The sequence below is a fragment of the Trichomonas vaginalis genome, chromosome IV, assembly GCF_026262505.1.
Source record: "Trichomonas vaginalis G3 chromosome IV, whole genome shotgun sequence".
In the NCBI taxonomy this organism is placed as follows: domain Eukaryota; phylum Parabasalia; order Trichomonadida; family Trichomonadidae; genus Trichomonas; species Trichomonas vaginalis.
In genome coordinates, this window is record NC_067206.1 from 36543568 (window position 1) to 36566536 (window position 22969).

At 32.7% G+C, this 22969-nt stretch overlaps 8 protein-coding genes across 8 annotated transcripts, besides 2 other annotated features; 5 read left to right on the forward strand and 3 right to left on the reverse strand.

Moving 5' to 3' along the window:
* Window positions 1-538: 538 nt before the first annotated feature.
* On the forward strand, window positions 539-2318 carry TVAGG3_0232920 (vesicle docking involved in exocytosis; the record flags this gene model as incomplete). Its single annotated transcript, XM_001329997.1, has 1 exon — window positions 567-2174. The coding sequence occupies one exon, from the start codon at window positions 567-569 to the stop codon at window positions 2172-2174; it is 1608 nt and encodes a 535-aa protein (XP_001330032.1).
* A 354-nt stretch (window positions 2319-2672) lies between these two features.
* Window positions 2673-3289, reverse strand: TVAGG3_0232930 (n-alpha-acetyltransferase 20 family; the record flags this gene model as incomplete). The annotated part of the gene is made up of 1 exon (XM_051227408.1): window positions 2738-3277. One exon carries the CDS (start codon window positions 3275-3277, stop codon window positions 2738-2740), a length of 540 nt encoding a protein of 179 aa, XP_051112394.1.
* Window positions 3290-3360: 71 nt separating this feature from the next.
* Window positions 3361-5334, forward strand: TVAGG3_0232940 (ERAD pathway; the record flags this gene model as incomplete). The annotated part of the gene is made up of 1 exon (XM_001329998.1): window positions 3376-5301. One exon carries the CDS (start codon window positions 3376-3378, stop codon window positions 5299-5301), a length of 1926 nt encoding a protein of 641 aa, XP_001330033.1.
* A 2019-nt stretch (window positions 5335-7353) lies between these two features.
* Window positions 7354-8210, forward strand: TVAGG3_0232950 (uncharacterized protein; the record flags this gene model as incomplete). Its single annotated transcript, XM_001329999.2, has 1 exon — window positions 7482-8024. One exon carries the CDS (start codon window positions 7482-7484, stop codon window positions 8022-8024), a length of 543 nt encoding a protein of 180 aa, XP_001330034.1.
* Window positions 8211-8351: 141 nt separating this feature from the next.
* Window positions 8352-10662, reverse strand: TVAGG3_0232960 (uncharacterized protein; the record flags this gene model as incomplete). Its single annotated transcript, XM_001330000.1, has 1 exon — window positions 8415-10643. One exon carries the CDS (start codon window positions 10641-10643, stop codon window positions 8415-8417), a length of 2229 nt encoding a protein of 742 aa, XP_001330035.1.
* Window positions 10663-11646: 984 nt separating this feature from the next.
* Window positions 11647-12026, forward strand: TVAGG3_0232970 (EP4 subtype prostaglandin E2 receptor binding; the record flags this gene model as incomplete). Its single annotated transcript, XM_001330001.1, has 1 exon — window positions 11653-12021. One exon carries the CDS (start codon window positions 11653-11655, stop codon window positions 12019-12021), a length of 369 nt encoding a protein of 122 aa, XP_001330036.1.
* An 816-nt stretch (window positions 12027-12842) lies between these two features.
* Window positions 12843-13097, forward strand: TVAGG3_0232980 (ankyrin repeat protein family; the record flags this gene model as incomplete). Its single annotated transcript, XM_001330002.1, has 1 exon — window positions 12843-13097. One exon carries the CDS (start codon window positions 12843-12845, stop codon window positions 13095-13097), a length of 255 nt encoding a protein of 84 aa, XP_001330037.1.
* A 44-nt stretch (window positions 13098-13141) lies between these two features.
* Window positions 13142-13170: a mobile genetic element.
* Window positions 13142-13170: a terminal%2Cinverted (terminal inverted repeat of tvBac_53III transposon ID:TVAGG3_0232990).
* Window positions 13171-13410: 240 nt separating this feature from the next.
* TVAGG3_0233000 (uncharacterized protein) lies at window positions 13411-22556 on the reverse strand (the record flags this gene model as incomplete). The annotated part of the gene is made up of 1 exon (XM_001330003.1): window positions 13482-22556. The coding sequence occupies one exon, from the start codon at window positions 22554-22556 to the stop codon at window positions 13482-13484; it is 9075 nt and encodes a 3024-aa protein (XP_001330038.1).
* Window positions 22557-22969: the final 413 nt, after the last annotated feature.

Sequence of the window (22969 nt, forward strand, 5' to 3'; positions counted from 1 at the left end):
ATTCTTTATCATTATATTTATACCTCATTAGCTTATTTTGGCTTTCATATTCATTTAATAATTCACAATCTTCATTTTTAAATTGAAGTTTAACCCATTCAGGATTTAAACAATGTTTAATTAATCGTGGAATATCTGACATCATCTATATATATATAGATTATTTTATAAAAGATAAAAAATAAATTATTTTAAAATTAATGTTAATTTTTTTAATGATTTATAAATAAATATATTTTAATGCATCGTCTATATATAGATGTAACAAAAAAAGTCACTAAACCCGTCATATCCTACTACTTTGAATTTTTTATATTACATAGTGCAAATATCAATGGGATTCCTCCAAATAGTTATATAAGGGTGACAGAATAAATGCAATTATATATTATTGTTCACAAAGTGTGAACACAAGCATTTCCTTTGCGAATCTCAAATTGGAGCATATCAACAATAAAACGTGAATTTATAAGTTCAAATTAAGTATTATGTAATAGAAAAAAGCAAAAAGAAATAAAATTTGCTCATAATTCCGACCGATTATTTTCAACAGAAAATTAAGGAAAATGAATGCAGTAGAATCTCTTCGCGCATACATTGATTCTATATTGCCAAATGTTGAAGGACCTAAAATTCTTGTTCTTGATGATGAAACTACTAAAATAATTGGCCTTATATACTCAAAAACCGAGTTATTACAGCATGATGTTGTTTTAATCGATACTATTTCGAAAGTTATTAATAAAAACGTAGATGAAGCACTTACAACTATTCAATGCGTTTGCATTTTAAGGCCAACACATGAAGTTATTCGCGATTTATCAAATGAATTGAATACTCCGCACTACGGAAGCTATTATTTATTCTTTACAAATGTTCTAAATCAAGCGTTTGTTACTCAACTTGCCTTTGCCGATCATTCCAGTAAAGTCAGCGTTGTTCACGAGATCTTTCTTGATACATACGCATTGACAAGCAGATTGTTCTCTTTAGGAATTCCATATTGTCTAAACTCTCTTAAAAACAATATTGAAGATCCGAAGTTTCAAACAATTGTTGACAGATTATTTTCAATGCTCGGCGCTTTAAAGCTTAAATGTACGATTAGATACGATGGAAAAAGCTCAATCTGCAGGCGTGCATCAGAAAGACTCATTTCTTTGATGGAAAAACGTCAAGAATATTTTTATTCAAGCGATAGTGCATTGCTACTTATATTAGATCGTAGAACCGATGCAATTACACCTTTACTTCACCAATGGGGATACGTAGAATTACTCCATGACGCTTTAACCATTGATAATAACGTTATCATGGCTGACGGTAAGCAATTGGTCATTGATGAGCGAACAGATAAGTTCTTCGCCAAGTATATGTTCTCTAGTTTCCCTGATGTCAACAATGAATTGATGAATATGTCAAAAGAAATCAAATCTTCTCCGAAACCAAGCAACATCAAAGACTTCGATGATCTTAAATCGTTTATACAGACATATCCTGATGCAAAGGATCGTCAGGAAACTTACGCAAAGCATGTTTCATTATTATCAGCAGCCAATTCAAGTTTGACATCCGATTCTGTCATTTCTCGTACCGGAAACATCGAATTAGACATGGCTGTTGATAACAATTCAAAAGCTCTGCAACAAATTTTTGATGAAATGGATAAAGGTTCTTTCAACTCCGTTAACAGACTTTGCGTCATCTACGCCCTCAAATTTGAACATCTGAAGGAGAATATCAATCAACTTCGCCAAAGATTATCTTCATATCCTCGTGGAGACGAAATTCTTCATAATATGGACAATATTACACAGATGGCTGGTGAAAAATATTCCAACCGCGATCTTTCTGTCGTTGGCCAGATCTTTTCTAAGTTTGGAGGCTTAATTGGCCAAATGACAAACGAAGATTCCGGTTTAATGAGATACAGATGCCCACTTGAACAGATTATTAAATGTTGCCGTGATGGAAGCCTTTCTACTGAAGAATTCCCGTTTTGTCGCGATTCATCAAACAGAAGATTCGCCAAAGTCATTGTCTTCTTCGTAGGAGGCGCTACTTATACTGAGGCTAAGGTTGCTTATGCTGCTTCTGGTCGTGGATTCGATGTAATTGTTGGTGGAACAAATGTCCACAATTTTAATTCTTTCCTCAAAGAATGTGAATACTAATATATTTTAGCTATGATGTAAACTATTATTTTTATATTCGTTCATCATTTTTATCAAAATTTACTCAAAATTTCATCATTTTTATCACATTTTCACAGACTTGAAACCATTTTATATTGGGTTACCTTGTTAGTGTAAATTAAAGAATAGCAAAATACTTGAGTATGGATATTCATTTTCTTTATAGCGTTCATTTCCAAACAAGTCAATATTAGTTCGCTCTGAATTTCTTCCAATATTTCTTAATTGCATTTGTTTGCGTAAGTTTATCAAAATTTATATGTGCGAAATTCCATATTGTCTTTATAGATTGTTGGTATTCCTGGATACACATACAAAAAGTTTTGAGATATTTTTAAGCTATATGAATGATATTTTGCCGAAATTATTACATGTTAATAAAGTATTGATATAAAAACTGGTCAAGAAGCTGATATTTTGATTTATAGGTAATATATCGCATCAAACTCATAATCTTTGTATTGTATTGAACGGATGGAAAATTAATTTTTTTAAAAAAGTAATATTATGTAATTTTTATCATACAATTTGAAAGTACTTTATTAATCATCGTCATCATCAGACTCTGCTTCTTCGCTTGTCACAGGATTTTCTATTGGCTTCATGAAAACTTTGTCTTTATCCCATTTAAGCGACTTGCGCATATCCCAACCATCTTCTCCGATAGTTTCGTAGTATTTAATAATTCGTCTGTATAAGATGTATCCCATCTTCTTATAAAGTTCGTGAGCATTATAGTTTGTAGGTCTAACATACAATCCAACACACAAACCTTTATACTGATTTTCACATGTTGTCTCAACAATGTTCATCAATGAAGTTGCAAGTCCTAATCTTCGAGCATCTTCAGCGACCGTCACTGCAATAACGTGTGTACGACATACGTTATCATGACGTTTGATTGAACCAATAATGTATCCGACTTTTTCTTCTGAATTATTTGATATCATCCAGTTCATTGAAGGAGCTTTATTCATATAGTATAAATAAAATGATGTGCTGAATGTCTCTGTCCAGTCATCGATATTTATCCTATTGACTTCCCATAAATCTTCGAACTTGAAAGGCTGAATACTTACCATTTCTAACTATTTTTGGCTACTCTTTCAATTTAATCAATTTTAGTCATGTAAATTTTATAAATTTACGTGTCAAAAATAATTTACAAAGATTTCGCAATATGGGAATTGAATTATCAGTTGCTGAAAATCCAGCTTCCCAAATGGATACACCATTATATAACTATTTAGTCCCAGTTGAAACATTTCGCCCATTAGAAGTGATTTATGAAAATCCATTAGGAAATGTAACAAAAATGCGAGATGAGAATGATAATAACACGGAATACCTTGTCAAAACAATATACTTAGACATGGGACAAATGCTTAATTCAATAGCTTTCTTCGAAGAAGTACAAAATCTTTCTTTATCTTTTCATCCAACAATTCTTCCATTTGCTGGATTTTCTGTGTCAAATCCACATAGTGGAAGAAGACCTTGTGTTGCTTTCGATAGCTATTCTGGAATGTCTCTCTCAGGAATTCTAGAAATGGAAGCAAACAAAGTCGCCCCTGAAAATTGGAACTTAACATCGAAAATTATTACAGCATTTGGCATAGCTCTTGGTTTAAACTACATGCACTCTTACAATTTCATTCACGGAAATCTTAATGCAGATAGTATCGTTTTCGGAGACGAATTATGGCCATACATTGCCAATTTCTCACTTAATAACTTCTTCGATGAAGATTCTCTCGCGCTGATCGCTCCAAAGAAGCAACTTTTGTGGAGAGCTCCAGAATTAAATCTACAATCAGATAAAACTCTTAAAGCAGACGTATACGCATTTGGAATGCTTGTCTTCCATATTTTCTGTGGTAAAACGTTTTACGAGCAAGTAGAAAATTCTCCAGGAATTTACGAAAAGATTCACTCAGCAACTCGACCAAAGATCGCTAACGATGTACCAAATGAGATAAAGAAGATCATACAGTTCTGCTGGGCCCCAGATCCCAACGGACGCCCTACAATGGCAAATGTTGTCAGATTATTTGAAGAATCAGTTGGAGCAATACCAAATATCAACATTTCTGAGCTTGAAAAATTCAGAGAGAAGGTCAAGAACCTCACGAATGATATTGGAAAGGCAAGAAATGCAATGATTGCTGCAGCTGGTGGAGATTCAGGCGCACAGAACAATTACGGAGTCATGCTACTTAATGGCAAAGGCGTTAGAAAGAATATCGCGGCTGCTGCTCGTTACTTCCAACAATCTGCTGAAAATGATTGCATTGAAGGCATGAACAACTACGCTTACGCACTTGAAAACGGTGCAGGCATTACCAAAGATATTGATTTGGCCGCTAAATACTTCAAGATGGCCGCAGATAAAGGATTTAAGAATGCACAAAATTCTTATGCGCAAATGTTGTACAAAGGAAACGGAGTAGCTAAGAATACGACTGAAGCAGCCAAATACTTCAAAATGGCCGCTCAACAAAACTCTTCTCCCGCTCAATACAGATTAGGATTGTTACATGAGACAGGAGAAGGGACAACTCTCAATTGCAACGAATCTCTTAAATGCTATAAAGCAGCCGCCGTCCAGAAATACCCTCCCGCCATGTACAGATACAGTTATTTAGTCATAAACGGAAAAGTTGACGATAAAAACATGACAGAAGCATACAAAAACATTTTGGCTTCAGCGCAAATGGGCTATCCAAGGTCATTCTGCGTTTTAGGTGCAATGCATGTCATAGGAGAAGGAGCACCTAAGAACATCGAAGCAGCCAAGAAACAATTCGAAAAAGCCATTGAAAAGAAAGAAAATTCTGGACATTTCGGATTGTTTTTATTGGATTTGCTTCGTAAGGATAAAGAAATGGCTTTGAAGGACCTTAGTGCAGCAAATGATGCTGGATATTATGATGCACAACAAGTATATTCTGCATATAATAATGTTGAAGTTAAACAAGAAACAGAAGATGAAGCAACAAAAGGAAATTTGGAGAAAGAATCTGTTATTCCTCTCCATTTAATTCTTAAGGGTTCTCAGATTGCACCAACAATCAATGGCATTGTAGCGGCACTTAAAGAATTGTAAATATTGTTTTAGAAATAAAGAAATCATATTTGTTTTTTTTTAATTTTCATAGAATTTCATAGAATTTGAAATAGTGTAATTGACACTTTTCTGACATTCTCTCAATTTTTTGACACTAAAGTATTAAGTCTCAGTTTTCTAAACTGCGAGACAAAAGTCAGGGATTCTAAAAAATCCTTTTTAGTAGAACTTAAGGATATATATATGGGCAAAATCAATTTTAATTCAATATTCATCGCGATATTGTATGATAACGAAGCTTTCATAATTGAGAGCACCGTCATACTCTCAAATGGACATTCTTAAGTTTTGCCTACATGTAATAATCATGAAAACTTCGGATATAGTCAGGATTATTTATAATATCAAGATATTTAGTTAAAATCTTTAATTTGATTAAGAGTTTTATAGCGTATATTGGTGAATGTATTAGTCACAATGCCAATAAACATGTTTATATGGATACTATTAAAGAAAAATTAGAGTTATCTCAAATAAAAACAAATTTCAAAATGATGATTAGTTATCATAATTTTGACTAATTTCATGATAAATTTTAGTGATTTTGAGCACAATTAGCTATAATAATAGTTTTTAATATTAATTACCCAGATTTCCCATAGTTTTTCCACTCAAAAATGCAGGGGTTGTCTGGGAATTATCAAATGGCTCCAAATAAGCACTCTAACCGAGAATTTATATGGTATAGTCGAATAAGCATAGCATTCTAAAAGTTAGCTATGCAGGTTCGACTTAAGATTATAAAAATTTTTTGCTTTTTTTCCCTTCTAATTTCCCTAGTATTATGAGAACTTGAAAAATGATTCAATGTCGTTTTTAAGATAAGTACAGCTATTACTATTCTGTCTTGAACGATTCTTTTGCTAGTTACATGCCCTTTTTATTTCGAATAAAGAATTCTTCTAAATCATTTGTATTTTTTGCTGATCTAAAGCAATCTCATATCACAACAGATTTTGTTCACATTACATTTTTAGAATTCTATATTTATGCTTCCAGAACGCGTATTCATATCAAATGATAATTTCGAATTTTAATAAATAGCTTTTTCATCCTTAAAAATATAATAAAAACTTCTAAAAGTTAATAAACAAATAATATTTAGTCTAATAAATAAAGAAAACAATAGAGATTAAAAAAATAAATCATAATAAATCTTCTTGGAAAATAAAGTCTTTCTTAAATAGAAGCTTATACCTTCCCTATAACAACTGTAATAGTAAAGATCTTAGATATTTATTATCGATCGAAAAAATAAGATTTCAAAATCGATAATTTGGTAGTTATAAGCAAGCTGGTCCTTGCCAATTTGAGTATAAGCTTTTTAGTGTTCGTAATTTGTGAATTCGATAGTTCTAAATAAAAATAAAGCTTTTGAAGAAAGATATTATTTGCAAATTTGAAAGAAGTACGATGAGTTATAATTTTTTTGTCGTAATATGCTTATATTGCAGGATATTAATCGTTTAAAAGATGAACATTGCCTTGAATCAAATGCAAATATCTGATTATTTGTATTTTTGAAGATTAAATTTTGTGCTATAAGGAAATGCTTCAAAGCACAATAAACCTCATTTTATTCTGAGATAGTTTCCTACTGGAAATATCCCGAAACAACTAGCATTAAGATAGGCTCTCGGTGCTAGGGTCCATAATTTTTTTAAATAATCGTTTTCCCCACAAATTATAGGGGGTGAGGAAAAACTATGGGAAATCTGGGTAATTCACTTTTTGATTGAATTCTAAATTTGAACTTAAATTTCCAAAATGCAACAAAATTGCCCAATGTGACATGCTTAAATTTGTATCGAAAATTGAGGGTGGTAATGTTTCTCCCATTTTTCAATTTTTTTTTTGCCTCTCAATATTAAAATCTGAAAATTTAGGGAATATTAATATATCAAAAATATGAAATTTGGAATGCTTACAAACTTAATTTTTGATGATTTTTGGTAAATTGCTCGAGCGATAATTCGTCTCAAAATTTGAATACATAAAAATTTTCCCGTAGGCTGGAATTTTTACTCATTTGTGAAATGGTGTTTTCATTCCAATTTGTGGATATAAACAATAATAGTCTTGACTTCAACGTCCGGAAGCCAAGTGAAGCTATTTCATACAGAGATTTCTTCCTAAAAGTGTTGCGGAATGCAAGAAAAATGGGTTACAATATTGAGATAGATTACAGTAAGTTCAAAATAGAATGCAAATCAGATAATGCAGTTGTTAATATTGATGATTTTCTTAAAAATGACATCAAACATCTTATTTATACTCAAAGATTTATCGAGATTCGAGATATTATGGAAAAGAATAAAATACCACCAAAAATGTTATCAGAGTATCTAAATTTAAAAATACAATTGCCATCAAGCATATTAAAGCATAGCACAAATGAGATAATTGATTACATTTTACGCAAGGCAAAAGAAAGCTATGAGAATGATAACAAAACACGAAAGGTTGTAGACTTAACAGATAGCGAATTTTCTCAATTTCCAAAATCAATTTCAGAAAATCAAGTTGAGAAACCAAATGAATGGGAGATAGATCAAGTTAAAAAGATGTTATCAAACTATAAAATTGATATGAGTGATGAGATGATTAAATATTATCTCGATTGGTTTGGTAGTTATGATATTGCTATATCCTCGATCTTACAATCTAAACTAACATCAGATAATCGGCTAACCCCTATATAATTAAATATATTGCATAAAAGAAAAAATTATTATCAAATTTATTATCAAATGATTCCCCGAAGCTTAGTTACATTTTCTAATATTAGAAAATTAGATATAAAGTAAGTCCCAGAATAATTAAAAATGGTTAATAAAATTTTTATATGAAATTGATATCTTATTTTAATGTTGTAAAACTTCAATTTTGTTCGAAGCATTTAAAGGAAACTTCTTTTTTATGTTACATTATGCATGTATATAGAAAATGTTCGAAATATCAATTTTTTTTGATGTAAGACTTCACTCATATTATTTTTTGGAATTGAAATAAATAAAAAATAAGAAGTTGTAAACGTGATTTAATTTTATAAAAAAATACTTAAAAAAACTTAATGATCCAAAATAAAAACTTCAAGGCACCAAATCAGTATCTTTGTTGGTGAAGGCAGATATTGTAACATTCTTGCTTTCTTCCATATATCTACCATAAGAATTTAATATTAAGTTCCATGTAGTGTTTCCTAACTGTGTCCAACAGAAGTCGATTTCGAATCTGTTATTTGAACACATAGCAACAGAATGGCAGAAGTTATGAAGGGCATCTGGAATCTTTGTTGTGTATTTATTCCTCTGGAAATTAGTCTTGATCTTTGCCTCAGAATGTCCCCAGAAGAAATCGGCTGAGTGAACATTAACAGACATACCTGTCTTTGGATCTAATGTCTGGTTAATTTCCAATTGAAATTCTGTGTAAGGCAGTGCATCGAAACCGATAGCAGTGATGTTTGGCCTGGCGGAAACATTAACTGCCTTCAAGTAAAATGGACAAGCAGAACGAGTACCATTTCTGTCACTTCCTTGGTTGAAAGATCCCAAGTATTTGGCGAAGTATCCACCTGTCAAATGACCAACAGCAACATTTGTATATTCATGCCATTTATCTGCTTTAGGAATGGCATTGTTAATGATTTGTTGCTCAATACGATGAGCTTTTTCAACTGAAAGGAATTGACAACCTGTTGCTTCAGCAAATAACTTACCAGCCCAAATCAAAGGAACTCTAAATAAGGAAGCAGCAATGCTATAAAATGGAATTAATCCTGAAACAATCATTGCAAACTTATCTTGGATAAGCTGCTCGAATAGAAGAACCCAATCAATAGCAGATCTCATACCATGAATAACAAAGATGTGTAATTTTTGATCACGAATATGAATACCATCAGCGAGTTGATCATCATGATATTCTGTCACTTTTCTTTCTCTCAAACTTGCAAAAGCTATATTCAAAATTACATTCTTGTTGTGTTCATATATATCCCTATCTTCAGTACTTAGATTCTTCTTGTCTTTTGTTGTGAAATAGGATAACATTGGAAGGGCTGACAATTGAGAGAATGTCATACCTTTGATATCAATAGAACATGTTGAAGTTGTTGGAGGAACAATTGTCCAACGTGCTTTCATCAATGATGAGTTTGTGAAGAACTTATATTTGTACTTTTCTTCTGGTCTCTCCCATATTAAAATGAAAACACTCAAAACAATCAAAGCAATGAAAATGACAACGTACAAAAGCATTGAAATATAGAACATGAGTTGGATGTTGCCTTTGTCAAATGATTTCTTAGCTGATCCAGATAAACTGACATCAAGAGTTTCATCAGTGAATGCATCTTTTGGTAAGAAGGTGGAAAAGATGTTGCAGAACATAATAAATGGAATGCCGTAAATGTAGAAAGCTATAATTATGAGTCCGGACCATTTATAGTCAAGATCAGGACGTGACATCAAATAAATTCTGATGCATATGCTAATGAATAGGGCGACAACGTGAAGTAGACTGAAAATCTTCTTGGCGTAGTGTCCTTCTGTAAGATAAACGTTTGTACGGTCATCAATGATGAAGTTAGTAAATTCAACTTGATCTCTGAGTCGAGCTGGATCGATGAGGTCCATTGGGAAGGCTGGATTTGGATTGGGCTTTGATGGCTCGAAGGTGTACTTGGAGTATCTGCCGCGTAACCTTGCAATGAGTACTCTCCATGAATCGTTGAACAGAGTGAAGATTCCGGAAAGAATTGGCCAGAAGAAAATAATAATGAAGCTGGCAGCGTAAATAATTTGCTTCATCGTAAGGTATTCGACGGCAATGCAAATAAGCATAAGAACGAAGTAGACAACGAATCCGATATGGAATACCCAAGCTTTTCGCTTGTTGACAAGAGGGTTTTTGAAAATGCTCGTAATCGTCTTTTGAACGTTATCTTGGCTGAGGGAAACCCACATCGTCTTAAAGAAGGAAGATAACAGTCTAAGGATAAGGTGGACAATAAGGGCTACAATTGAAAACGAGTATAAGCACCAGCATATCTGAACGACAAGCCTGAGTTGATTATACAAAGTTTCATGTGTATTGTCAACGTTGATTAACGTAGTTTCTTCAAAGAGGGCTGTGATACGAACGAAAAAAAGTGTAATTTGGAAAATAATATCTGATAAAACGCAATAAACCATGAAAAGGGATGTAAGATACGTAATAATGACTGTAATGACAACAAAGCCAGTATATACATAAAGAACCCACTTAGGTATTACAATCTGTGGCGTATCTTCAGCTTGTGATTTAGGATCATCCATTACGAAGCCTTAAAAGTAGTGAGTGAAAAATTGAATAGAAAATCAATGTAAGAAAAGCGGTTTGACGATATCGAAATTCGAAGTTTCAGATGTATCAGAAATTTTTATAGTTTCAAATTTATGTTATAGCTGTTTTAGATGTTTGCAAAATTGAATGATGGGAAATTCTAACAAATTTACTTGGATAACGTTAGAGACAATCAAATTATAAGTTTCGGATCATTAGAGTGTTATAGGGAGTAATGGTTCAATGAAATATATGAATTTCATACATATTTATGCAGTTACTTTCAACATTTATATATGAAAATTGTTAAATATTCACATTTTGCCTAAAATTTATATATGTGCACATTGTATTTGAATGAAAACATATCCATTTAACTTCCATAACCTAGAAAAAGGAAGTAAAGATTCATCAGAATTAACACTATAGCGATCTGTATCCATGCGGACTAGCGAATATGATTAGAATATTTATGATGAATACGATCAAGTATTCCCCTTTATAGATCACAAAATTTGTTCACCTGGACCTTTATAATATAAACAGAAGGGCTCCCATACTAAGAGCAAATCGAAAAACCTGATCATATTAAGTGTAGAAGTACTTATATGAGGGAAATCGTAGAAATTTTATATATAGTGTTTAAGTGGGGAACTTTGATATTTTTTCCACACCATAGTAGTTTCACTTTTTTGCATATGAACTCTATATTGATTCTGGCTAGAAACTAAAGAAATTAAAAAATTTCAATTTTTGGCCCATTAAAAGTACCTTTTTGAAAATAAAAAATATTATTATTAATTATGCGTGATACTTGATATATATCCATAAAATCAAGTGATTTGGAGTGATTGGCAAAAAAATCTTGTCAAAATTGTAAAATGAATTTTAATTTTATGTCCGTATGTTTTGTATTGATAGCGGTGAATTACCGAAGTCGAAAAATATCAATTTTAATCAAGTTCAAAATTTTTCTGACTTTTGTAAAGTTACGACAAATTAATGAGTCAACTTATTCAGAACTTTGAATACATTGCTGCACACATTAAAGATTATATTGATGAAAACAAGTTGTTTTCTACTTTCGAGATACAAGACATCAAAAAAATCATGAAATTTACAACTCTAACAACAAATGACTTCATTACCCTTATGATTCAATCTCAATCTGAAATTAATGCAAACGAATTATATACTTCCACTCGAAAAGCAAATGTTTCTATACAAAATTATGAAGAAGTCGTTTCAATTTTGAAATCACTCAATAAATACATGAAACTTGGAATCCTTGGTGGCGTTGTTGATTTTTTAATTCAATTTCAAAAAGATATATCTGATTCAGACATAAAAATACAAAACCTTCAAATATAATTAAATAAAATTCAAGATCAAAAAAGTGACAAAGAACTCGAGTCACCAAATTCTCAATTAAATCAAATTAATGAGAATAATACAAGGTTAAAGAGAGAACTTCGTGGCAGAGAAACAAAGGCTAATCAGATTAATTATGAAAACAGTAATGATAAAGAAATTCTAACAAAAATTTTAGAACTTAAGAATTGTAATGATTTTAAACGTGTCTACAAATTCTTTGATGAGCTTTCATCTCAAGGAAATGAGAAAATGATTTCAAAATCGTGCGAAGAAGAACTTTGGAAAAAGAAAAATTCATGTTCAAACAACGAAAAGAATGTCCTTCATGTAGCAAGTGAAAAAGGAAATCTTAGACTTGTGAAATCTTTGATTGAATGTGGCTGCGATAAAGAATCAAAGAGTCAAAAGAATTATACTCCGCTTATCTTGGCTTCAGAACTGGTCATCTTGAAATTGTCAAATATCTTATATCTGTTGGAGCTAATAAAGAAGCAACGAGTAATAGTGGATGGAATCCACTCATTTTTGCATCATTTTATGGTCATCTTGAAGTTGCTAAATATCTTATCTCAGCTGGAGCCGATAAAGAAGCAAAAGATAATTATGGAAACACTCCGCTCATTTATGCATCAGAAAAAGGTCATCTCGAAATTGTCGAATATCTTATCTCTATTGGAGCTGATAAAGAAGCAAAGGATAATGATGGATATACTCCACTCCTTCGGTCATCAGAAAAAGGTCATCTTGAAGTTGTTCAATATCTTATCTCTATTGGAGCTGATAAAGAAGCAAAGGATAATGATGGATATACTCCACTCATGTATGCATCAATAGAAGGTCATCTCGAAATTGTTCAATATCTTATCTCTATTGGAGCTGATAAAGAAGCAAAGGATAATGATGGATATACTCCACTCCTTCGGTCATCAGAAAAAGGTCATCTTGAAGTTGTTCAATATCTTATCTCTATTGGAGCTGATAAAGAAGCAAAGGATAATAAAGGGAGATCATTAATGTATTTCGCAAAAGATAATGTCAAAAAATTTCTAAAATATGTGGTCATTTCAGAGTGAGATCATGTGAAAACTTTCTAAAAATTATGTTTAAAGCAGTTTTTAGTGTGTACTTACCACTTTCTGACATGCTTGTTTAATATTTATTCTTATAATCATTTGTTGATTGCCTATAGTATAATAAAAGATAATTTTCATTGACAAAAATGAAGTAGATTATATAGGTTATAGCTTGTTGGGATCAAAATTCCAAGTAGGATTACTTCTATATAAAATAGATTATATGTGTAAAATATAGTTTGTTTACTTTTTTAAACTAATTAAAATTCCAAGTGAAAAATTCAATGAAAAAATAAATTCAAGAATTGTATTGAAAATAAACATCTTTATATATAAAACAATTATAAAATAAACAAAATAATATCTATAAAATAAATAAAAAAATTAGAACCAAGGAATTGCTTCAATTGGTTGATTTTCAGGAGAACTTGCCTTCATAATAACTTCATCGATTCCAGCAAGCCAAGATTCCGCATCTTCCTGTGATACATTAGTTCCCTTTGGAGCCGCGAAAGAAAGCAATCTTTCGATGATTTCATCTTTTCTTTCTTTAATTCCTTCAATAGAATGATCATCCAAATTTCTGTCTCCAACAAAAACCTCTACGAAAGATCTAACACATTCCAAGTTCTCGACCAACGCACTTGCGCAAGCAGACAATGCAATGGAGAGTTCTCCAGGTCCTGTTGGTCCTATTGATGTTGCAATGTTTGGAGACAATCTGAATGATGAAGAATTTTCATCTTTTTCAAGATCGAAATCAACATGAAGAATTGGCATCACAGCGGCAGTGCAACAGAAAATAACATGGCCTAGCATTGGATACTTTGATTGGAAGATCTCTCTCAACAACGATATCGATGCAAAAGACCTCAAAATGTTCAATCTGATCTGTGATGGAGCCATCTGTGCCATTTCTGTCAACATATATTCTTTAAATGATTTTGTTTCCATTGTTTCGATGTATTTCTCTCCTTCTTTGTTGAGTTTTCCTTCATTTATCGTGTATTCATCCATCCATTCTTCCTTTGTTTTCGCTGTAACCATTCTGAACAATGTTTCAAGCGAAATAATGTCTCCTGGACAAGAACTCAACATCAGAGATTTTCCAATTTCGAAAACATTCGATGCGTCCATGCTGATGTTTCGAATTCTTGATTGGTAACTAGATTCGATCATCTGTTTGAAGAAAACGAAAATAGTCGACAAAGTGAGAATTGAAGGATGAAAACCATTTTCATTTGATGATCTTTGTATCAAGAAAGTCATTCTTGGAGAAACAGAAGTCATCGCATGAATAACAAATATATCCTTATCAATATAAACAAAGTCATCATGTATTCTGATAATAGATATATGTGGATAGTTATCAAATCTAACAGAAATGATAAATGGCAAGTTTTTGTTGACTTCTGCCAATGATTTTTGCAATTTATCATTGTATTCAGACAAAGAAGTCGATGAATTGGAGACTTCCGCGATGTATTTAATGAGTTGACTGTGATCATCACTCATTGTCAAGTTGTAGAATGTTTGTACATCTATTCTAGAAAGCTCACTAATTGTGAGAGCGAAAATTGCTTTCTCCAACAATGTCAAAGGAATTGGTTTCTTTGTTCTGATTTCGATCAAATCCAAAGAAGAAATTGTTTGTGGAGGAAGTTTAGAAAGTTCTTTTGCCAAGATCAAAAAGTTCTTCATTCTGGAGTATTCACTTATATCTATTTGGAGGAAAGTATTAACGAATCCTCCCAAGATATCCATCATAACAATTTGCGTTGTAACAGAATGCATCAATCTCTTTTGAAGTAAATCTTTGAAGTCAGGAATTCCAAGTTTCTCTCCATACAAAGTTGATCTATAACTCATGTCATTGAACAAATGATAGACAATTTCGAAGAACCATGATGCCCTTGACAATTCAACAATTTGCTGTAACCAAACACACCAAATAACAGCTTGTTCCGTTGAGAAAATATTCGCAAATGATTCAACAATCGAAATTAATTGCTGATCATTGGAATTAACAGCAAATCTAATTAAAGTTATGATTCTTGCTGCAGCGGAATTGGAAACAAACATTGGAAGTGGATCAGTACTAATTAAAATCTGTTGGTAAGCGGAGAAAACTGTTTGATACATCTCAGGAGAAGGACAAACTTCATAGAAATTGAATGCAAATGGTGCAAATTGTTTCATATCATTCACTTTAATTTTCTCAGTTGCAGCGAGATTCTGAATGATTGCGAAATATTCCGTGACTTGTTTTTCACTGATTGCGACTAATCCACGCGAATTGTAGCCGACAATCGTTGAAAACATTCGAGACATTCCATTTTCAACAAAGAAAATCGCATCTCCGGGGCTTTCCAATGGCATTTCTTTGTTTGTTGTTTTCTGGAGAATATTTGTGAATGATCTAATGACTCTGAAGAAGCTTGGATTGATGCAGTTGACGTCAATCTCTTCTGGGAACGTGATTGTTGGTTTGTTGTCGAGTTTCTGCTTCAAGAACAACAAAATGTTCGAAATAGTTATGAATCTTTCTTTCTGATAAATAGAAATATAAACTTGGTTCTTGAAAGATTCAATTATAGCTTTTTCAGCAATTTCTATGAGCACGTTTGCTGCTTCTTTAGAGTTCTTGAATGCGCACTTCGAAGCTTTCAACAGACAATCAACAATTATATCAGATTTGACATCAATTTGTATCAAAGGCTTGATGACATCCAAAATATTTATTGGTCCTTGGGAAATATTCAATTGGAAATTGATGTCTCTCATTTGAGAAATGATTGGATTGATCTCTGTCTCGTTGTAGAGAGTTGATGCAGAGTCATATTGGCCAAGCATCGTCAATGCCATCGCGGCTGCTTCTCTGAGACTCAAATTCGGCTTTAATAATCCGAAAATTGTGTCGTTTTGACGATGTGGCATCAAATAATTGAGATTTATGTTGTCTGGCTTCGTGAAACCAACCAATGTATCAAACTCTCCTGTTATAGATGCCGCGAACTGAACAGTTTCATTTGGAAGTCGTTCATTTGAATAAAGGAAAGCTCTTGAAATTCCATTGATCATTTGAGACAATTTATTTGTTTCGCATTTCGAAACTAAATAGGAATAAAGATCTCTTAAAGAATCGGCATTGTCTTTATCAATGATCTGGTGTATTGTAGCATATGTTAATTCGCTTCCTATGTTCACGAAATATGAACTTAAAGCGAAGAAAGGCTGCCACAATTTCACTTTTTTGGCGATCAAAGAAATAATCAAAGGAACAAATTCATCTGTCCAATATTCGTAAGTCAAATTCTTGCATAAGACAATGATAGATTGGTTTGGTAAGTTTGGCAATGAGTTTCTGATCTTATCGAGAAGAGAAATCCTAAATGTCGGTGAACTTTGTTTTGCCAAAATTAAATTAAATTTGAGATCTAAAGAAAATGACTTCAAATCATCAGGAATATAGTCTATAACTGTCTGTATGACTTTCGGCTCTTGGTCTTTGAGAAGTATTGGTAATTTCTCGAGTAAAAACTCTTTCGTCAATGGAGAAATTTTTTGACTTCTCAAAATTTGAGCAATTAAATCTGAATAACACCTCAAAGAGTCCTGTGAACAAGAGATTCTATCCAACAACAAACTGACAAGCTCTGTTTGTTCTCCAAAATAAGAAACTTCGATACATTTCAACAGATGACGAACAAGTAAAATTCCTGTCGAATGGTAATTTTTGTTTTGAACAAAAAGAGAAACAAAATCATAAACTTGGTGTAATCTTTCTCTATTTTCATCATTGTAGTTGTACTTCAACAGGCCACAAAGTAATATCATTGATCTATCGCATAACAAGTCCAAACATCTTTGATCTTGTTTCATTTTCGTGAAAAGTTCGTCCAAACACATTTGACTTAATTTTAATGTCGAATTTTTGATTTCTTTGAAGGAATAAACGCGTTCGCAGAACAATTCGAACAACAAAGTATTGACACGGTTCTTTTCATCAGTCAAATACTTGAAAACTCTGTCGATTTGGTCACTAAAATTGTTCAAATCAGCATCAGAAATGTATTTCATCATGATGCAAATGAAACCAAAAGAAAACATTGTTAAAGGACCTTGTGGAACCAAATTAAAGTACTGTGATAAGTTGATCTCGTAATCAGTGTTAGCAAGCAATGTATAGAAGTTATCTGATGGATCTTTCTTAATTGTTTGCTGCGAGAAAATCGAAATAAATGAAAAACTGACATCAACAAAATGTTGAAATTCTTCTTTTGTCGGTTTGACAATTTGTATCAACTTCTGTATGAAATTGAAGAGTTCATTCGTTTCGATAATGTCTTCCTTATGTTTCCTTGTTTGCAATCTCTGCATGAGTTGATCACTCAAGTAGCCAATGAATGAGAAAGGAAGCAAATCAATCAAAAACGGATTTTGAATCAAAAAATTGCCAATGTGGATCAAATCATGAACATTCATGTTTTTGTCAATGAAATAGTAACTTATTGCTGAGATGTATTCGTTTGGATCATTCTCTATATTCTTAGAACCATTCCTTACGAGTTTAACAAGATATTTGTAATAAGGAGGTTCCAAAAATTTCGTGAATGTCAACAAAGTTACTAAAAATGATTTGTAAACAACTGTTGGCAACTTGTTCTTCTTCAAAAGAACATTGGAGAGCCGTATTGAGTAGATCACGTGCTCTGGGTTTGGAGAAGACATAGTTTGCTTGAGAATATTTAACAAAATGAACTTGATTTTTTCGTCATTTGGCAAATTCATTTTGACTAAATGATACAAACATCTTATAACAACAGTTCTGTGCTTTTCTTCGTTGTAAATTGATAATATCTTATCCAACATTGCATTAAGGGTTTCTGGTTTGTGATTAGACTTGATAATGCAATGAGACAAGAAAATATTTACAACAAAAGGTGACAGAACATTTCTTTTTTCAAAAATCTCCATGAAAAGGTCGAATTTGAAGTCATCTGATTGTGTATCGAATGCAGCATTGATGAATCTATGGTATGTGAGTGTATCCATCAAGATTGGCTGTTCAAACGCTTCACTGATTTTAATTGCGATTTCTTTGTCGAAGTTTTTCTGTAATAAACAAACAAGTGCTCCTGTTACATCACAGAAGATCGAATACCTATGACTTCCTGGCTTCATCTCGTCTTTGACCAAATCTGAATAATAATTAAATAATTTCATACTTATTGACATCAACGAATCTGCAAATGCGTTGTACCATTCACAAATAACAAGGAATTTGACTAATCTCGCAACTGTTGGTGAAATCTGACTCAAATCATCAATACCCATGACAACTCTTTCAATTGCTTTGATGATGATTGATGTATCATCATTGAAGATAAGTATCATCAAGAAGAAGATCGAAGGAACATTATTCCCATGCGTAGAGAATAAAATGTATTGCACAACTTCATCTGCAAAGTTTCTGACCATTTTTACAACGTATTTCTTCGCTAACGCGTAAAAAGGAATGTCAGGGTTCGTAATAAGACGAATGAAGACGTCTATTATCTGTTGGAGATTAGAACTGTTCTGTCTGACTTCGCAAACCTTCTCGTGAATGATATCAATGGACATCAGCTCTCTGACAGTGAACATTTTGATGAATTGGATGAAATTAGGCATGAATTTGAGTTTTTGAGTGTTTGATTTCTTCTCAAACTCAATGATAGCGTTCGTGAACATGTCAATAATGGTTATTGACGCTTTATCAGGTACGAGTTTTGCCAATCTCCTGTAGAAACCGATTCTTTCAGGCTGTGGACCGAAAGGAGTGAAAATTTTCTCAGGAGACCAACAATATTCGTAAATTTGTTGAGAAAATCTGAGTTCTGGACCATACAATCTCTTTATCTTGTGGACACATTTCTTTGCGAGATAAAGGACAGGTTTGTAATGCGATGTCAAGCTGTTACAAATGTGATTTAAAAATTGTGACAACAAAACTTCGATTTGAAAAAATTCATGAATAATTTCTCTGTGATTTATCGAAGACAAACAAAGTTGTAATGATCTTGAAATGTGTTCCAAGATTGTTATTCCTTCAGGTTTCGTACAAGTTATCTCCGTAAGTCTGTTAACTATTGATTGGTTCAATACGAAATCGAATTCAACACCACAACCGATTGCCAATGTAATTCTTTCGAAAAACAAAACATCATCTTTAGTGTCTATTTCCGCGAAAGAATGTATTGGAATCTTAACATTGAGTTTCTCTGTTCTTTGGTGCAAAATGATCCTTACACTTGTACTTAATGGACAAACAATGTCATAGATCATCATTACAAACTCTTTGTGAGTTTCTTGTGTTTGCAAACTCAACCAATTCTTAAGGAACTCATTAAGAACTTGACAGAAATGTGTCTCACTTGCAGGTAAGTCTGTCAGTTGTACTAATAAACTACGAACGTAATCCAATAAAATACAACCAGGGAAAAATCGATTCAAAAGTGACAAACCAGTCAAAATTGAGAACATGTGAGTTTGAGGTGAAAAATAAGCCAAAACATTGACGACAATTTTGTCGACAACTCTATCAGATACTCCTATGTGTTTGACACCTTGAAGGAAAGAAACAAGAATATCTGTAGCTATCTGAGCGATATCAGAACGATTTTGGCCAACAACACTCAACAAACACAAGAAATACAAATCGAAATCTCCTTTCGCAAAAGAAGGAGCGAACAAAGAGTTCAAATGGCTGACGAAGCCATTAACTGTTGACTGCATTGAGTCGAACGCGTAACACTGCAATAACTGGAATATCGCAGATTTCATGATTGGCTGCATATGTTGTCTTTCCGTTGAAATGTTATTGAAAATATAATCAAAAACATTTGTCAAGAAAGCAAAGATGTTTCTGTAATGATCTTCATTCTCTTCAGCGTGATTCAACAGTTCTTGCATTATAATCGTAAGATTAAAACCAAGTTCAGGAATCCTTGCGTTGTAGAAATGATCAAAAACAGGTTTTGGAGGCTGCAAAAACATTGGAGTACAAATTGTTGCATCTTCAATTACTTCTTTCGCTGTTTCTTCATCTAAAACATTGAGAGATTTGAAGTACAACTCAAAGAACTCACGCCTTGTGTCGCTTTGCTCGTCAACCCAGGAGTTGGGGAGTTCGCCAACTATGAATTTGTGGCAGATTTTGGCAGCTTTTATGACTGTTTCTGGATTTGATGACTTCAAAGATGCTTCGAAAGCGGGCATGAAGATGGGAATGGACGAGGAATCGGCTTCTGCATTGAAATAATCAAGAAATGCAGTAGCAGCTTGCTCTTTGGCTGAATATTTTATGTCATCGAAACTGATAATTCGCAAATTCATCCGTGAATTGCGTCCTTTTCGCTGTGGGAGTTCCGGATGAATGCTATTCTCTGCATCGATGAATCCTTGGGCTGCTTTAAGTGCTGTTTCTTGATTTGTCATCCATTTTGTGTTCGAAAAAATGGAAGTGACAATTACTTTGAAGTAAAAAAGGGTCAATGAGCCGAAGAATGGATTCGGAATGCCGCTGCCCTTGGGAGTGCCAATTCTAAATGTCAACAATGTCATCAAATAGAACAAATGGGCTTTGGAGTACGATCTTGAATTGAAATACTGTACAGTCTCATAAGTTAGGGACATCATTGAAGCCACAACATAAGCAATAATTGTGTATGTATCTGGCGGATCGTTGGGTCCTCTTTCGCGTGGGGGACGATCTAAAATATTAATAAAAGGCAAAGTTATCATTCTTTTGTTCGAAAAGTACGCAATATGAGATACAATGGTCGAACCAATCATTTTGTATACAGTACTTGGCAATTCTTGGAAAGCCAAAGTAATTTTTTGAAAAATGTTGGTTAAGTCGTACTGATAGACTCTTTCTGGTCTAGATGTTGTATAGTTCTCATCTGTTGATGGTTTGTAGAGAGATAAGCACATAAATTTGTAGCTCGCCATTATCATGAATTTTACCCATGTATCTGCAAAACTAACGATGTAATGGAAGAGGCTGCTTTGAGAATCTGTCTTTAGTTCTGAAGAAAAGAGATTCATGAGCTTTGGACGCAATTGAAAATAATAAAATGCAATTGTGTTTAATTTTGACTTGATATCATCAGCTCTTGCAAGCTGTTTCTTGTGGAAAGCATCAGCCTGCTCTGCAGATGTGAAAATTTTGTAGTTTACAACTGTATATAATTCTTTATCGTATTCTGAGTAATAATTTGTAGAACTAATCTGATCAATGAAATAAACTTTCTCATCCGGTGTTGTTTTAGTTGGTGTTGCTAAGAAAATCGGCTGAATTTCGTCTAATTCTGCGTATAACGATTCAATTGTTTGTTCTAATGAAGTAATAAGGGTAAAAATATGACATGCAGGACCTTTCTTTTTGTATGCTTCAGCAAGTGTTCCTGAAAATCGAGAAATCGCGTCATTCATGTAAGGAAAAATTTCTGAGCGATTAACGCGCTTTTGTATGCTCGAAATCATGTTTATTACTCTTAATTGCTGATGATACTGATCTTCTGTGAGTACCAAATCGGCATAAAAGTAAATATAAGTCCATGAAAACGAAGTAATGAGTTCATTATACTTGTAACGCGAAACAATATTAAACAATTGCGATACTGACTCTGATTGTGGTAAAATGGAGCCCATAAATGGAAGTTTTTGCGTATTTTGATTTTGCATTTGGGAATTTAACTGTTTAATGAAGTTTAACCAGTTAGAAAAGAACAGAACTAATCCAATAGAAGGGCATTTGATTGTTTCTCGAAAAAGAACGTTAAAAACTTGTAAATATTCAAGTGGAATTTGAACTTTTGATTTTAATATGTTTGAAATGGTCTCTGATATAAAAAGTAAGTTCGAATAATGTATGCCGTTTTTAGTATTTGATAAATTTGAGACGATTTGGAAAAAATTATTCATTCTTGAGTTGAATTTATTCGTTTTTATTTCGAGATTTATGAAATTTGAGGCAGGTAGAAGATAAAAACATAGTGTAGCTGAATAAAATGTACTATTATCGAAGCCTGCTAATGCTTGTTGATAATACTGGTCAAGATATGACATAATATGTGGAGATCCTTCAAGTAGCATCGTTTGTTTAACTTTTAAGATCAATGAAGCGGAAAATAATCGACCTGAATTTTGTAATAAAGTTATTGTCGGAATTTTATCAGGATTTGCATCGAAAATGATTATAAATATAAATGATAAGTAACAAGCTAACTCCCAATCTTTGTCTTTCAAACTGCCAGACTTCTTAAGAAGTAAATTCAAATAAGTCTCTATAAAGTCATCAATCTCTTTAGGATTCTTGTACATAAACTCTATATGCTTATTTTTAAGATATTTGGCTAGTTGTTTGATCATAGTATGGTCATTTGACGTGAAGATTTTAGAAGTTGCTTCCATACTAAAATAAAACTTTTTCCGCGAATATTGTTGAATAGAAAGATTATGTTAAAACCTGCGTAGACATATAAAAATCTTGATTGTCTACTAATCCATTAAGTCCAATCTTCTCATTAATGTTGAAATGATCAATATCAACTTAATTATCATTATAATCGGTCTTAAGCGTTAGAGTATGCATAGAATTCAGACAAATTTGAAGTTGATGGTCTTCATCTCGTATCTTTCTATAAACAATTATAATGATCTTTCAATCATGATATCAATCAGAATCGATCACCTAAAAGGTTGAATTGCTAATGAACGAAATATGAAAATATTCAAATCATTTGTAAATAAGTGGCTTCTTGGATGAAATATTTCAAATAAGAATTAGAGATATAGAGATCTTAGATGTTTCAGATATAAATTCG